Source organism: Petaurus breviceps, unplaced genomic scaffold, assembly GCF_028583685.1.
Source record: "Petaurus breviceps papuanus isolate PSGF00001 unplaced genomic scaffold, PetGlider_PUasm1.0 138, whole genome shotgun sequence".
NCBI classification, from domain to species: domain Eukaryota; kingdom Metazoa; phylum Chordata; class Mammalia; order Diprotodontia; family Petauridae; genus Petaurus; species Petaurus breviceps.
In genome coordinates, this window is record NW_027185694.1 from 30,326,361 (window position 1) to 30,339,285 (window position 12,925).

Here is a 12,925-nt window from a genome sequence, read left to right on the forward strand (position 1 = left end):
TCGGGGCTCTTCCTAGTCCTTTCTGCCATCTCTTGACCCCACTCCCTGCTGCCTCCTTATAGGTCGGGTCCCCATGCTGGGAGAGCACCAGGGAGGGCACATTCCCTTCTCTCCTAATTCCCAGTTGGTGGTTCACTTTTCCTTCCCCAAGGTGCCATTCCTAAGACTCATCATAGTGCTCCAGTCCTTATAGTATGTGTTCAGTCTGTAAACTACCCCTTTCACTGTTTCACTGGTTCCACATCTCTTGGTCATGTGTTCTTTGGTTTTCAGTCATTTGTTTTCTCACATGTGTATTCTCTTTGTCTCTTGTGTATACTCTGCTTTGATTGCATGCTTTCTTACTCATCTCTGGTGCCACGCATATGCTTTCCGATACTGTCTTGAGTATTTTCTCTACTATGTTCAGTGTAATTCATACTCTGTCTTTGTGTTTAGCTTCCCCTCTCTCTGTCTAACATGTTTTCTGTTTCTCTCCCCTCTCTCTGTCTGCTTTGGTCTCTCCCTCTCCCTCCTTGTCTTCCCTACCCCCCTTCCTTTGCCCTGTCCCATCATCTCTCCACTCAACCCATCCACTCCATAGTCGAAGGAGTTGCAGATCAAGAAGCAGTTCCAGGAGACATGTAAGATCCAGACTCGGCAGTACAAGGCCCTTCGGGGGCACCTGTTGGAGGGCACTCCCAAGGCCCAACACAAGAGCCTCCTTAAGCGGCTTAAAGAGGAACAGACTCGAAAGCTGGCCATCCTAGCAGAACAGTATGACCAGTCCATCTCTGAGATGCTCAGCTCCCAGGCAGTAAGGCTCAGCAACAACACAGCTTGGGGGGGGATACAACTGACCTAATTTGAGAGGTGGAATGCCTCAGCAGTCATGGAGGGAAGGTGGGGAGAAACTCAGGGCAGGGAAAAGGTTTTGGAGCCCAGGGTGGGGGGTCAGGTGTTTCTCGGACGTCTGACCCCAGCTCCTACCCTCTCCTAGCTTCGCCTGGATGAGACCCAGGAATCAGAGTTCCAGGCACTGCGACAGCAGTTGCAACAGGAGCTGGAGCTGCTTAATGCCTATCAGAGCAAGATCAAGATACGGACAGAGAGTCAGCATGAGCGTGAAGCCCGGGAGCTGGAACAGAGAGTGGCCCTGAGGCGGGCTCTTTTGGAGCAGCGGGTACGGGTAGGGGCCCCAGAGCACTGGAGGTGGGGGGGATGCTGATGTACATATCCCCCCAACTGGACCTGAATGCCCCTCTCCCCCAGCCCTGAGCACATGTTGTCTGTCATAGGTGGAGGAAGAGCTGCTGGCACTGCAGACAGGTCGGTCAGAGCGCATCCGGGCGCTGCTAGAACGGCAGGCTCGGGAGATTGAGGCTTTCGACGCAGAAAGCATGAGGCTGGGTTTCTCCAGCATGGCCCTGGGAGGCATCCCAGCTGAGGCTGCTGCCCAGGGATATCCCGCCCCTCCCCCAGCCCCTGCCTGGCCTTCCCGCCCTGTACCTCGATCAGGGGCTCATTGGAGCCATGGTCCCCCTCCACCTGGCATGCCCCCCCCAGCCTGGCGCCAGCCTTCTCTCCTGGCACCACCAGGTCCACCAACCTGGCTGGGGCCACCACCCCAGACAGGGCCTCCCCGAGGGGGGGCCCTATTGCTGCTAAGGAATAGCCCACAGCCCCTTCGTAGGGCAGCCTCAGGGGGTGGAGGGAGTGAAGGAGTGGGACCTGGGTCAGTAGCAGGGCCTGGGGCTCTGAGCCGAAGTACTAGTGTTGCTTCTCACATCCTTAATGGCTCTTCCCATTTCTACTCCTGAACTGAGTGGGGGCTTAGTCATGTCCCTTACTTGGGTTCCCTCCACCTAGGCTGAAAGAAGACAGGGGTGGGGGAAGAGAGCTGATGCCTGAGTTTCCCTGGGGCTGGAAGGGCCTAGGTCCCTCAGCAACTGGAACCTGGAAGATTGAGGACCTGAGCTCTGGGGACTTCTGAGGTCCTGAATCAGTGCTTAGAAGGGGAGATGTCAGGACATTTGCTCCTGCTTCCCTAGTACCTTCTCATCTTGTGAGCTTCCCTTGGGATGAAGTCAGGCCCCTTGGGTTTGGGAGTATAGCTTGGGCCCCAGTGCAGGCCCAGGAGTTCCTTACTTTCCCATCATGGTGCCAGTATCTTCCTCCATCATGGACTAGGGAAGGGGGAGATGTGTGTGTATGTGTGTCAAATACCCACCTAGGGTGCCTTGGGAACCTGTATAGAGTCCCTGGGCAGTAGGGGGAGGGGCGGGTAGGGTGTAGATACATAGATATATTCAGAGAAATATAATAATCCCTCCAGGTGCCCTCATCATATTGTTGCCAAGGGAACTTTGGGCCCAGGGGGCATGAGAATGGGTCCTAGGAGGAGAGCAGGGTCTGGGGGTATGAAAAGCCCCTGGGTGGCAGGGAGATGGAGAGGATGCCTGGGTGGAAAGCTCAGCATCCTCCTCTGAACCCTCCTTCCCCCATTGCTGTCTGATGTCCTGTGCCCGTCTTGTCAAGTTAATTTTTTTTTAAGTCAGGGTTGGGGCTGGGGAGGGGGGAATGAGGGTTAGATCTGGGAAGAGGCAGCTCCCTGGGAGTGTCAAATCAGAGGGGACCCTCACAGCCCCCTTAATATTCCTGCTGTTAGAGGCAGGATGGGGGCAGTTAGGGCCAAGGCTCCTGGAACTTAGGGGCCATCATGGAACCCTGGGGCCAGGGGAGCTTTTAATAAACTGTTGGATATTCTAACCAGCTCCTTGACTCAGGCTTTCTCTCTAAGATGGGCAACATTAAGCTGTGCCCCTCATTTTCCAGGTGACATGATGGAATCATGAAGCTTCCTGACCAGGCCCTTGCCTTAGAGAAATTTAGGCTAGTCTGGTGCTTTGGATTCCCATTCATTTATGTCAGTCATTTCTAACCTGAGGGGCCTCTCTCCCCTTAAGATGAAACTTCCATTGTAACCTAAAAAGTTAAGTGAAACCACCACCACATGACAGTATAAGCAGTATTGTTTCATAGTCTCCTACTACTCCAAGGAAAGTATTTTGTCATCTGCTCTCCAGGGCTGATTCTTCATTTGAATTATTCAGTGGGCTTGCCTCTTAGCACTGTCTCATTTGGAAGAGGGAGTCTTGAAACCTAGCCTACCTGCCTTAACATTCCACTCGAAGAGCAGAGTTTCTATTTAGCTATCCTCAGTAGAGAAGTTAATTAGTTATAACCCTGGGCTTGCCCAATTTAAAGCCTGAACTAGGTTGAACCAGTAACCTACTGAGGATTTCCAAAGATGAAAGTGGGAAGAGGTCAGTTGGAGACTAAATGGAACACCTGCTTCCAGGTCTTGGGCTATGAGAACAAACTACAGTTTGAGAATACAGCTGTGGCTGAAAGGAACCCTTGAGAGTACTTATTAAATAGACCTAAGAGGCAAACTAAACTTGACTAAAATGACATGGCTAGTTAGGACTCCTGGAGGAGTTACAGCTTCATTTCTCAGAGCTCTTGTGAGAAAAGCAACCATTGGTTTGACTGCCCTAGTGGGACACTGTACTCTTTCCTATGCATACATTAAAACTAAGAGAGCTTAAGTGATTAGAAGGAGAGATGAGATGGAGAAGTATAGAAAGTTTTCACAGGCATAGGAATGGTTGGTTACTGGGTCCAAGCCCTGACAGCAGCAATGATAAGCAATCTGAGTTGGGCTAACTTTCCTGAACCTTGACTTAGAAAAAGAGGCCCTGGTTTCACTTCTGTTTTGGGCCAGAAACAGATGAAACAACGGTTAACAAACATTCATTTATTGAGACTTTCAAAGCCCACACAAATACCAGTATTTCAGTCAAAAAACATGAGAACATGAACCTACAAGCCCAGACTTGAGCACATTTATCCTTGTAGGTATGAAAGCCACTGCTTCTGTTACATTCACCCTTGCAGATGAGAAAAAGATTGACCTACCACAGACAGAGCTGGAAACAGGAAAGGAAATACATTTATAAATACTTAGACCCAGCAGGGGGTGCTCTATACACTTTATACAAGGGCAGGAGCAGATTCCTCCCTAGGCTCAGAGGCACTGTGGCTTCTAGAAGCTGTGGGGTAGCTTAGTCACTCTCCCCATCACTGCTGATGATGCCCCGAAGGTTTGACCAATCAGTAGGTGGTGGGTGGGCCTTGGGCTCATCCCCATCTGAATCTAGGGCTCTTCGGTGGTAGGGCTTCTCCTGGCGTAGCCCAACTTCCCCACGTGGGTTCCAGGCATTTCGTCTCCGAGATCGCCCTGAGAATTATAGGATTTAGAACTAGAATAGATCTTAGTGATTCTTCCTAGTTATTTTGTGGAGAAGAAAATAGACCCTGAGAGATTAGGGCATCCAAGGTTACAAAGATAGTAAGGCAGGACAGAAAGGATCTGAACAAACTTCCAAAAGAGTACTTCCACATATTCCCTCATGAGCACAAGAGGTCAGTACAGAACTGACCTGAAAGCCTTTTTCCCTTTTCTGTTCTCACTGTTCTTTAAACCCCTATACAAAATAATAATAGTATTAAAATGGTGCCTAACAACCTTATTAGGTAGATGCTATTATTATTCCCACTTTTCAGGTGAAGTGGAAAATTACAGAAGTTAAATGACTTACCTAAGTGTGTTTGGCAGGATTTGAACTCAAGCCCTCTTGACTCCAGTGCTCTATTCACTATGCCACCTAGCTGCCTCTACATACCTGCCCCATTCTCTGCAGCTCCCCCTTCCTCACAACATCTGTACCTGAACTACTGATGATATTACTGACGTCCAAAGAGGCCATCTCTGCTGCCTCCTCCCTTCGCTCCTTCACTGCTCGGCACTTCTCCAGGGAAGGGTTACCTGAGAAAAAGAAAAAGTGGTTTTTTTTTCAGCCTCAACATCTTTTCCAAACTAGGAGAGGGAACCAGGAGAGTGGGCTCCAGGAAGAAGGATGTAGCTTGGGCCTTTTACTCATTCCCCATTTCTTGAATCTTTCTTTGACTTCCTCGATATCTCCTCAATCAGTGGCTCTTTCCATTCCCTTTTTAAGCAGGACTTTCCGTGAGCCTCACTGGAATTTTTGGTCCCTTCTAAGTGTCCTCAACCTATCACTATCAATCTGATCACCCAGGATGTCAATAAAAATTTTCTGCCAACTATGTGCAAGGCACCATGCCAACCACTAGAGGAATAAAAACCCCAGTTTTCAAGAAGTTTCTATCCTAATGGGCTTCCCCTCCTTCCTTGTTTCCCTCCTTAGTTGTCTTCATCTCACCCTCTAAGCCTAAATCTTGCAGTTCTGCCTTGAGGACTCTCAGCCGTTCCTGATGAGAGCGACAAGAACCCAACAGCCTCTTGTAATTTCTATGGGCACCACAGGCTCGAATGTAGCGCTTTAGCCGAACTACTGCAGGGTGGTCCTCTCCTCTTCGAGAGCCCTGGAATAGGGAGGATGAAGGTGAGAAAGGGGTCACCAAGTACCACAGCCAGGTTGAGGGCAGAATAGAGAAAAATAAACTCTGACTTCATCCTTGACTCACAGTTGACTATGACTCTTCTGAAGGGTCCCTTTACACTTTCTCCTTCATAACCTTACCTTTTTCATACAAAAGATTGCTCCAAATCACCAATGGGAAATCTGAATCAAAACAAAAATCTGCAGTGACAAAAGATGGGAGTCATCAGTATTGGAGATACACTAATGTATACTGTTGGTGGAGCTGTGGAATGCTCTAACCATTCTGAAAACCAATTTAGAATTGTACTTTAAGAAAGTGACTAAAATATCCATACCCAGAGATCCTACTGTAGCAGCACACTTAATAGCTGCAAAAAAACTGGAAAAAGTAGGTGCCCATGGACGGGGAAAATGGAGTATAAAAATACAATGGAAAAGAAACCCCAAATATGAATAAAGAGAAGTACACATTTATATAAACAGATGTAAAGTGCAGTAGACAAAACCAGGAAAATAAATGAAAACTGACTACAACAATGACCTAAAGAACAACAAAAATGAAATTGAAGACTATATAATTATATGAACAAATCTTTCCCAGGAAAATAGAGCAGAAAACACACCTTGCTCCCCTGGGAAACTATGGGTGTGAAACATTGTATATACTGTCTGATGGTGTTGGATGTTGCTGAACTGTCTTCCCCTGCACCCCGATCCTTCTCTATTCCTTGTTACAAAGTATGAGAGGAGTGGGATACATTTGGAATAAAAGCAGGCAAAAAAAAAAACCCCAAAAGGTATCAATACAGTTAGTGTTTAAATCTTTCCTTCCTGTCCTTTCAACCTTGCCCCCAGCATTCCCATGCCCCATGTCTTACCTTCCCTGATTTGGCCTCTGGGCTACTATCCTGTGAGGAGGTGGAAGAGGCTGCTCGGTTCTTTTTGGTCTCCTTCTTCTTGGTCCTTCCTGTCCTTTCTTCCTCATCTTCACTTGTTTCAGACTCATTCTCAGCGTTTTTGGCTCCCTTCTCCCTGGAGCAACTCTTGTTGCTGTCATCTGTTCTACTTTCCTCCTCACTGGGAGCTTTTTTCATTCCTTGGTCCTCTACCTCACTGCTATCCTCACTCTCGTCCTTCTCAACTTTTTCCTCTCCCTTCTTCCCAGAACTGCCCTTCCCCTTATTGGCTTTCTCTTCTTCCTCACTGCTCTCACTCTGTTTTGCTGACCTCTTCTCTCCCCTGGGGGTCACCCAGTCTCTTGGGGTTTTTGTTTGTTTCCCTCCCTGCTTCTCTCCTCTTATTTTCTGGTCCCTGCAATACTCACTGTTTTCCTCTTGTTCCTCATCACTACTTGTATTATTGTCTTCCATCAATTTTCTCACTCCCTTCTTCCCAGAACTCCCCTTAAATCTAGTGCTCTCTTCAGTAACCGGTTTTGTTTCCCTTTTCCTAGGCAGGTCTTTTTTCTCGTCTTCACTACTTTCCTCCTTCACTGCCTTTCCGGCCACCCTCTTCCTGGCAGAATACTCCTTCGTTTCCTCTGGGGGTTTTGGTCTCTTTTTCTGAGGGGTAACTCTGTCCCCCCCATCACTGTCGGTCTGGTCACTGTCACTCACTTGCACCGCTTTCCTTCCTCCCTTCGTTCTAGCATTTACTCTCTGCTCCTCCTTACCTAGCTTTGTGGCTTCTTTCTTTCCAACCCTACCCTTCTGTTTGTGCCAGGCTTCCTCCTCACTGCTTCTTTCGCTCTCCTCCTCCTCCTCTCCTCCCTTCTTCCTTACAGAGGCCCTCCACTCCTCTTCCTCCTCCTCTTCTGCGCTCCCTTCCTCAGAGTCCTCTTTCTCCTTAGCTGCCATCTTCCTGGATGGAGGCAGCACCTTCTCAGGCTCCTTCATCCCCTTCTCCAAAGAGCAGCAATCCTTCCTTGTTATACCATTCCTTGCCAGCGCCCTTGGGGAGCTCGGGGGGCTCTCGGGCTGGGGATCCAGGCCCGAGTCATCGGAGCTGTGTTCTGGAATGCACAAGGAAGCCCCTGGGCAGATATGAACCTTCTTCCCGGTGGTCACCACCTCCCCCCCACCCGATGTGAGGAACCGGACCTCCCGCGCCTGGCAGGTGGGTGACCACTAGGGTGGAAGGGGCAGGGAGTGAGGGAAAAGAGGGCAGGGTGACAGAATGCACCTGGGCCGAGGCAGGGACCACGTGTACGTGTGCTACCCTCGCTCCACCCGCGCCCCGAGCTGCTTGCTGGCGGGCTGACCTGTCTCCGAGTTGATGCTCGGCCTCCTCTTCTTCGCTTGGGACGTTCTGGAGGCGCTGGTTGGGCTGAGGGGCCGCTTCACCCGGTCCTGCTCCCCAGACAGCAGCTCCTCCTCCTCCTCATCCCCCTGACAGGGCGGGGGGGGGGGGAACGTCAGTTGGAAGGGCCTGGCTGTCCGAAGGGTCTCGGGGCCCCCCCCTCCCCCAGCTCCCCTTCCCGCGCCGCTGCGGGGGGCCGGGCCCACCTCCACCTGCATCTTCAGCAGCTCCTCCTCCACCAGCCGCTTCAGCTTCCTCTTGTCCTCGGGTTCCAGGTGGTCCAGGCCCACGTGGGCCAGGTACTTCTGTCTCACGATGGAGTGGGTCAACACGCTGGGAGGCGGGACACGGAGTCAAGGGACCGGCGCGGGGGCGGGCTCGGGCGCCCCTCCCTATCGAGCTCCCCGGGCGGGGACTCCTCGGCCCGTCGTGGCCCATCCAGGGTCTCTCCCGCGGCTCGGCGCCCGGGGTGCCCGAACCCTCTTTCGTCTCCCTTCCCCTCCCCCGTCCCTTCTCCCCTCTCACCTCAGGTCAGGGCGACCCCGGAAGAGGCTCCGGATGAAGTCCTGCATCTCGCGTTCCCGCGCCATCTTGCCCCGCCCCCTGTCCTGCTCCCACAACTCCCGCCTTTTCCCCACCCCTGCCGATGCCTCTTTCTCGCACCGGCCCATCCCCTTCCAGGCCACCGTAGTTTTGGCCTGATGGGGGCGGAGCTTTACGCTGTAAGTAGTAAATTGCACAGGCTGCCTGCTAGCCAGGGGGCCGGAAACCGCCTCCGAGCGAAATTGTGAATTTGGTGATTTTTCCCTTTTTCGAAAAGAAGTGTTCGGTCTTGCTTGGATAAGTCGCTGCAGGCGCTTCCGCCGCGCTCGGGTGTGACGTATTCATTTCGCGAGGTCTGAGCGTGTTCCTAATTCTTCCAGTACAACATCATGAGTTTAAAAACTTCCAGAGAGCCGTAATCTGCCTTTAAAAAAAGGGAATGTCGTAGCACAATCATCCGAACTTTTAACTTCTCAAGCGGAGTTAGAGGACGACAAACCTCTTTGCTCAGCCTCCGTGACGTCATCACGTCCCTACGCGCCCGTTAATACCTCAGCTGGGCCAGAGTTAACTTTTTTTCTCTTCTTTGCTGGTTTCATCGCGCATGCGCGTTTCTCTGACGCTCTCGGGTAGTACTGCCACACTCTTTGCAGAAACCTCTGCGCGGGTGCTTCTGGGAATTGTAGTCTCAAGTGGGAGTGAGTAGGCGGATTCCGGAAGTTGTGTGCCGAAGAGCGCCTGCTGTGGGTTGGGGAGTAGGTAACGGTTCTCCCTGGGCCTTGGGGGGGGGGGGGGGGGCCTCCCCCGCAGGGTCTGTAGCCCGAGCCTGAGCAGGATCGGGCATCGGACTCCCGGAGTGGTTGTGTTTTCCCCGGCCAGCCATGAATGGGCAAGCGGACGTTGAGGTGGACTACAAGAAGAAATACCGGAACCTAAAACGGAAGCTCAAATTCCTAATCTACGTAAGTGTGTTAGGGGACGGGTCCGAGCCTGGCTCCTCCTGCCCCAGGGCCCCTAGACCAAGCCTCTGACGGGGCCCCCTGTGAATCACATCCCCACCCCCCACCCCAAATGAGGAGACCTGGGAAGAGTCTCTAAGGGATTCACCCTGCCCACCAACACTGTGCTCTGTGACCTTGGGCCAGCCCCTGCCTCCTGAGCCTCAGTTTCTCTTGTCTGTGAAATAAGAGGGCTTGACCAAAGTATTTCCAAGGGCCCTTCCAGCTCTGATGCTTTCTTATCCAGGAGCATGAGTGTTTTCAGGAGGAACTGAGGAAGGCGCAGAGAAAGCTGCTGAAAGTGTCCCGGGACAAGAGGTGAGAGGGTGTGGAATGGGAAAATGAGAAGGATGCTAAGGAAGGAAAAGAGCCCCAAGAACAAAAGGGAACACTACCTTTCACGCTTCCCTCCCCTTCTCTTTCTTTAGTTTCCTTTTGGATCGTCTTCTGCAGTATGAAAATGTGGATGAAGACTCTTCTGGTGAGTAGAAAAACTAGAGCATAGGGACTGAAGACCCTTTGAAGAGTGAGTACTACCTAGCCCTTCATCTCTTTTCACCAGATTTCCTTGAGTGCCTTTGCTTATGGTAATAACTCAAACTTTATAGAGTTTTTAAGATTGATAAAAAATTTATCCTCTGACTCTCCCCAAAACCATATGAGGTAAATAGTACAAACATCATTTGTATATTCTCTACAAATGAGAAAACTTAAGATCAGGGAGATAGAGTTCCAAGACTGGCTAGAACCATACATTGTCTTTCCTATTAGCTATTAAAATCTCCTGCCTGAAATTATTCTTCTCTTCAGGAAGTTAAAATAGGAATCAGAGAAACTGGATATTAGTTCCAGTTCTGCTACTTGTTAGTGACTTTGGACAAATCACACTTTAGGTCCCAGTTTTCTAATCTGTAAAATGAAGATAATGATTCCTGCCCTATTTCTCACACAGGCTTGTTGTGAAGATCTACCAAGATAAATAATAAATGATAACAATTCATTTATATAGTATGGCTAAATTTTCAAAACACTTGTCTTACATTATCATAGGTGGATATTCTACATGGTATTATCCCTATTCTACAAATGAGAAAACTAAGTCATAATGAGGTTGTTACTTGCCCCCATACACAGCTATTAATTGCCTGAGATAGGATCTGAATTTGAATCTTCCTGACTCAGAATCCAGCACTCTTCTTATATAGACACTCTGTTTGAGAAACAGATGAGGGAAATTACTATTCACATTATCTTTTTAATTGTTTTCTGATTGCCTGCTACTTCCAGGATATTGTGCTAGGTTTGGGGGCTACAAGAGAATCCCTGCTTGTTCCCCGACAGTTTATAGTTTAGTTTGGGGACACAAAGAGGTAGTTTGTGGGGTAAAGTAGTATATGCTGACTCTGGTTCAAAGTACAAGTACAGTTAGAGTTCAGAGGAAGGAAAAATCACTGGGATGACTATGGAAGGGAGGGTAATAGGGCCCTTTGGTTGAACTGGAAGGAAAAAGAAGACTTATGTGATCAGAAAAAAATGGGAGAGGACATTCCACATAAATTGGAGCAAGGAATGGGCATGGTGTGCTTAATAAATGTATCTTTCTATTATAAAGGGACTGTAAGGGAGTAGGGAAAATAGCCCAACATTTACCTCTTCCCTTCTAGACTCAGATGCCACAGCATCCTCAGAGAACAGTGAAACAGAGGGCACACCCAAACTCACTGAGACACCAGCCCCCAAGAGGTGAGAACATACCCTCTATCCTTGTCTAAAAGACAAGCCCTTTCTGTCTTTCTTTTTTTTCCCTTTTACACTTATTTTTTTTGTTTTTCTGTACTTAATAAGCATCATCATACATGAACATTTCCATATACACAGAAGAATAGAAAAAGACAATTGTAGAAGAGTTGAGGAATCTGTTCTATACAGCTTATCTTTCTTCAAAGAATACAATAAATTTGCCACGCTAGTTTCAAAGTTGTCCTACTTGCCCGTGTCTCCTGAGTCTCCTGTTCTGTAAATGTTTGATGCTACAAATAATCCTCTTTATTTTTTTTTGTATCCTTATCACCCCCTTCCATGTAGGAGAGGAAACTTCCCAAAAGAACCCACCCTTGTAAGAATAGTCAAGCAAAAAAAACCACTCATTTTCCATCTTAGAAAATAATATATCTTAATCTACCTCTTTGGTCCTTCACTTCTTTGTCAGGTAGTCAGTAACATACTTCATTAGTGAATTCTTTGGAGTAGCAGTCATTCATTGCATTGATCAGAGTTCTTAACTCTTAAAAAAAGTTGTTTGGTTTTGGGTTATTTTTTCACTGTTGTAGTTATTGCATAAATTGTTTTTCTGGTTTTGCTCACTTCACTCTGTGACAGTTTATCTGAGTCTTCTTGGTTTCTCCAATTTAAATGTTTCATCATTGGTTATGGAGAAATTATGGAGCAGTGTTAATTACATTTGTATGCCATGATTTGTTCAGCTATTCCCTAACTTTTAGGTACTCCCTTAATTTCCATTTCTTTGCTACAATGAAAAGTGCTGCTATAAATATTTTTGTACGTTTAGATCCTTTCCCTCTTTCTTTGATCTCTTTGGAATATTTGCCTAGTGATGGCATTAGCTTCCTATCCTTTCAAGAGGGGATAACACAAATAGGATTTAGGCAGAGACAAGGGTTGAAAGTTTGCTATTTGGGGTCTGATCTTTTCTGTTGTCCCCTTTCTAGGAAAAGAAGTCCCCCTCTGGGGGGTGCCCCATCCCCCTCTGGCCTTTCACTACCCCCATCCTCAGGGTTTCCCCTGCAAGCCTCCGGGGGCCCCTCTCCGTACCTGACCTCGGTGAGTAGAAGTTTCAGTGGTCATGATTTGGCCAAGGTTTCAATGTGTCAGCTTTAGTTTCTGCATCAGGAAAGTAAAGCCAGCTGTCTTGCTTGAAGTGGGTTTCACAGATTGTTGAGACATCATGTGGTGAGCTTGCATCAGGAATTGGCAGTGGCATTGTTATTGCTGGGCTATGACTTTGTGTCCACCAGTGTTCATAGGGGCTGGTGTATGGGATGTGTCTACCCTGTTGGCTATGAGTTGTGTCTGTAGTTTTGCCCAGTCTAGCAAAACTAACTTTGTGCAGGGTTTTCATAAGACAGCCTTTTTGGAAAGAGAGCAGCCAGGCTGATGTTTGTGATGCCCTTAGCTTCCCATGATGCCAAAATGCCAAGCTGAGGTCAGGCAGCAGCTTCTTCTGAATCAGGAACCAACTTGGTGTAACTAACTGGAAATGATCTGCTTTTGTAATCTATGGAGTCTTGGCCAATTCCCTTCATTGATCTGAGTGAAGCTGGCCCCTCCCAGCACTGAGAGGGGTCAGTGCTTACTTGACAAAGTCCTATCTCCTACTGTTGTGTGATACCTCCTCCCCCCAACCCCCATCCCCAAGTTTATTTTTATGCAGACTTAGAGTCTTTTCAGTGCTGGGCAGAGATGAGACAAGTAGAGGGAAATCCTTCAGAAGATGAAGATCACCTCCATGTGAGGGGATGGTTGGCAGTGTTGGGGGGAGGCAAGCAGGTTTGGAAGTCAAAGGATAGCCAGCTGGGCCCCACCATGCTCATCACCATT

At 48.7% G+C, this 12,925-nt stretch overlaps 3 protein-coding genes across 4 annotated transcripts in view; 2 read left to right on the plus strand and 1 right to left on the minus strand.

The window, feature by feature from the left end:
* The window catches only part of TAOK2 (TAO kinase 2), a 14,809-nt gene extending 12,057 nt beyond the window's left edge, over window positions 1-2,752 (plus strand). Inside the window, exons 17-19 of the mRNA XM_069063501.1 lie at window positions 584-796; window positions 980-1,162; window positions 1,278-2,752. Of these exons, the coding sequence (XP_068919602.1) occupies window positions 584-796; window positions 980-1,162; window positions 1,278-1,799 (918 nt within the window). The 3' untranslated portion in view covers window positions 1,800-2,752. The remainder of the gene's footprint in view (window positions 1-583; window positions 797-979; window positions 1,163-1,277) is intronic.
* A 1,032-nt stretch (window positions 2,753-3,784) lies between these two features.
* On the minus strand, window positions 3,785-8,834 carry HIRIP3 (HIRA interacting protein 3). 2 transcript variants are annotated; one of them, XM_069063523.1, is made up of 7 exons: window positions 8,292-8,834; window positions 7,979-8,099; window positions 7,729-7,855; window positions 6,347-7,479; window positions 5,286-5,448; window positions 4,772-4,870; window positions 3,785-4,282 (listed from the first exon to the last, which is right to left on the minus strand). In XM_069063523.1, the coding sequence occupies exons 1-7, from the start codon at window positions 8,435-8,437 to the stop codon at window positions 4,107-4,109; spliced, it is 1,965 nt and encodes a 654-aa protein (XP_068919624.1). In that variant the 5' UTR covers window positions 8,438-8,834; the 3' UTR covers window positions 3,785-4,106. The 2 variants fall into 2 exon arrangements, with proteins under 2 accessions (XP_068919624.1, XP_068919616.1); XM_069063515.1 differs by having other exon boundaries at window positions 7,973-8,099; window positions 8,292-8,832.
* Window positions 8,835-8,845: 11 nt separating this feature from the next.
* The window catches only part of INO80E (INO80 complex subunit E), a 10,198-nt gene continuing 6,118 nt past the window's right edge, over window positions 8,846-12,925 (plus strand). Inside the window, exons 1-5 of the mRNA XM_069063547.1 lie at window positions 8,846-9,271; window positions 9,555-9,625; window positions 9,736-9,788; window positions 10,972-11,050; window positions 12,037-12,148. Coding sequence (XP_068919648.1) covers window positions 9,191-9,271; window positions 9,555-9,625; window positions 9,736-9,788; window positions 10,972-11,050; window positions 12,037-12,148 — 396 coding nt within the window. The 5' untranslated portion in view covers window positions 8,846-9,190. The remainder of the gene's footprint in view (window positions 9,272-9,554; window positions 9,626-9,735; window positions 9,789-10,971; window positions 11,051-12,036; window positions 12,149-12,925) is intronic.

Bases quoted from the DNA above. Each gene is read 5' to 3' on its own strand.
- HIRIP3 (XM_069063515.1), bottom strand. From the start codon at position 8,437: ATGGGCCGGTGCGAGAAAGAGGCATCGGCAGGGGTGGGGAAAAGGCGG. The intron at 7,480-7,728 runs GTCAGCCCGCCA...TGTGCATTCCAG, and splicing joins GAGCATCAACTCGGAGACAG to AACACAGCTCCGATGACTCG. The intron at 4,283-4,771 runs GTACAGATGTTG...TATAATTCTCAG, and splicing joins TAATATCATCAGTAGTTCAG to GGCGATCTCGGAGACGAAAT.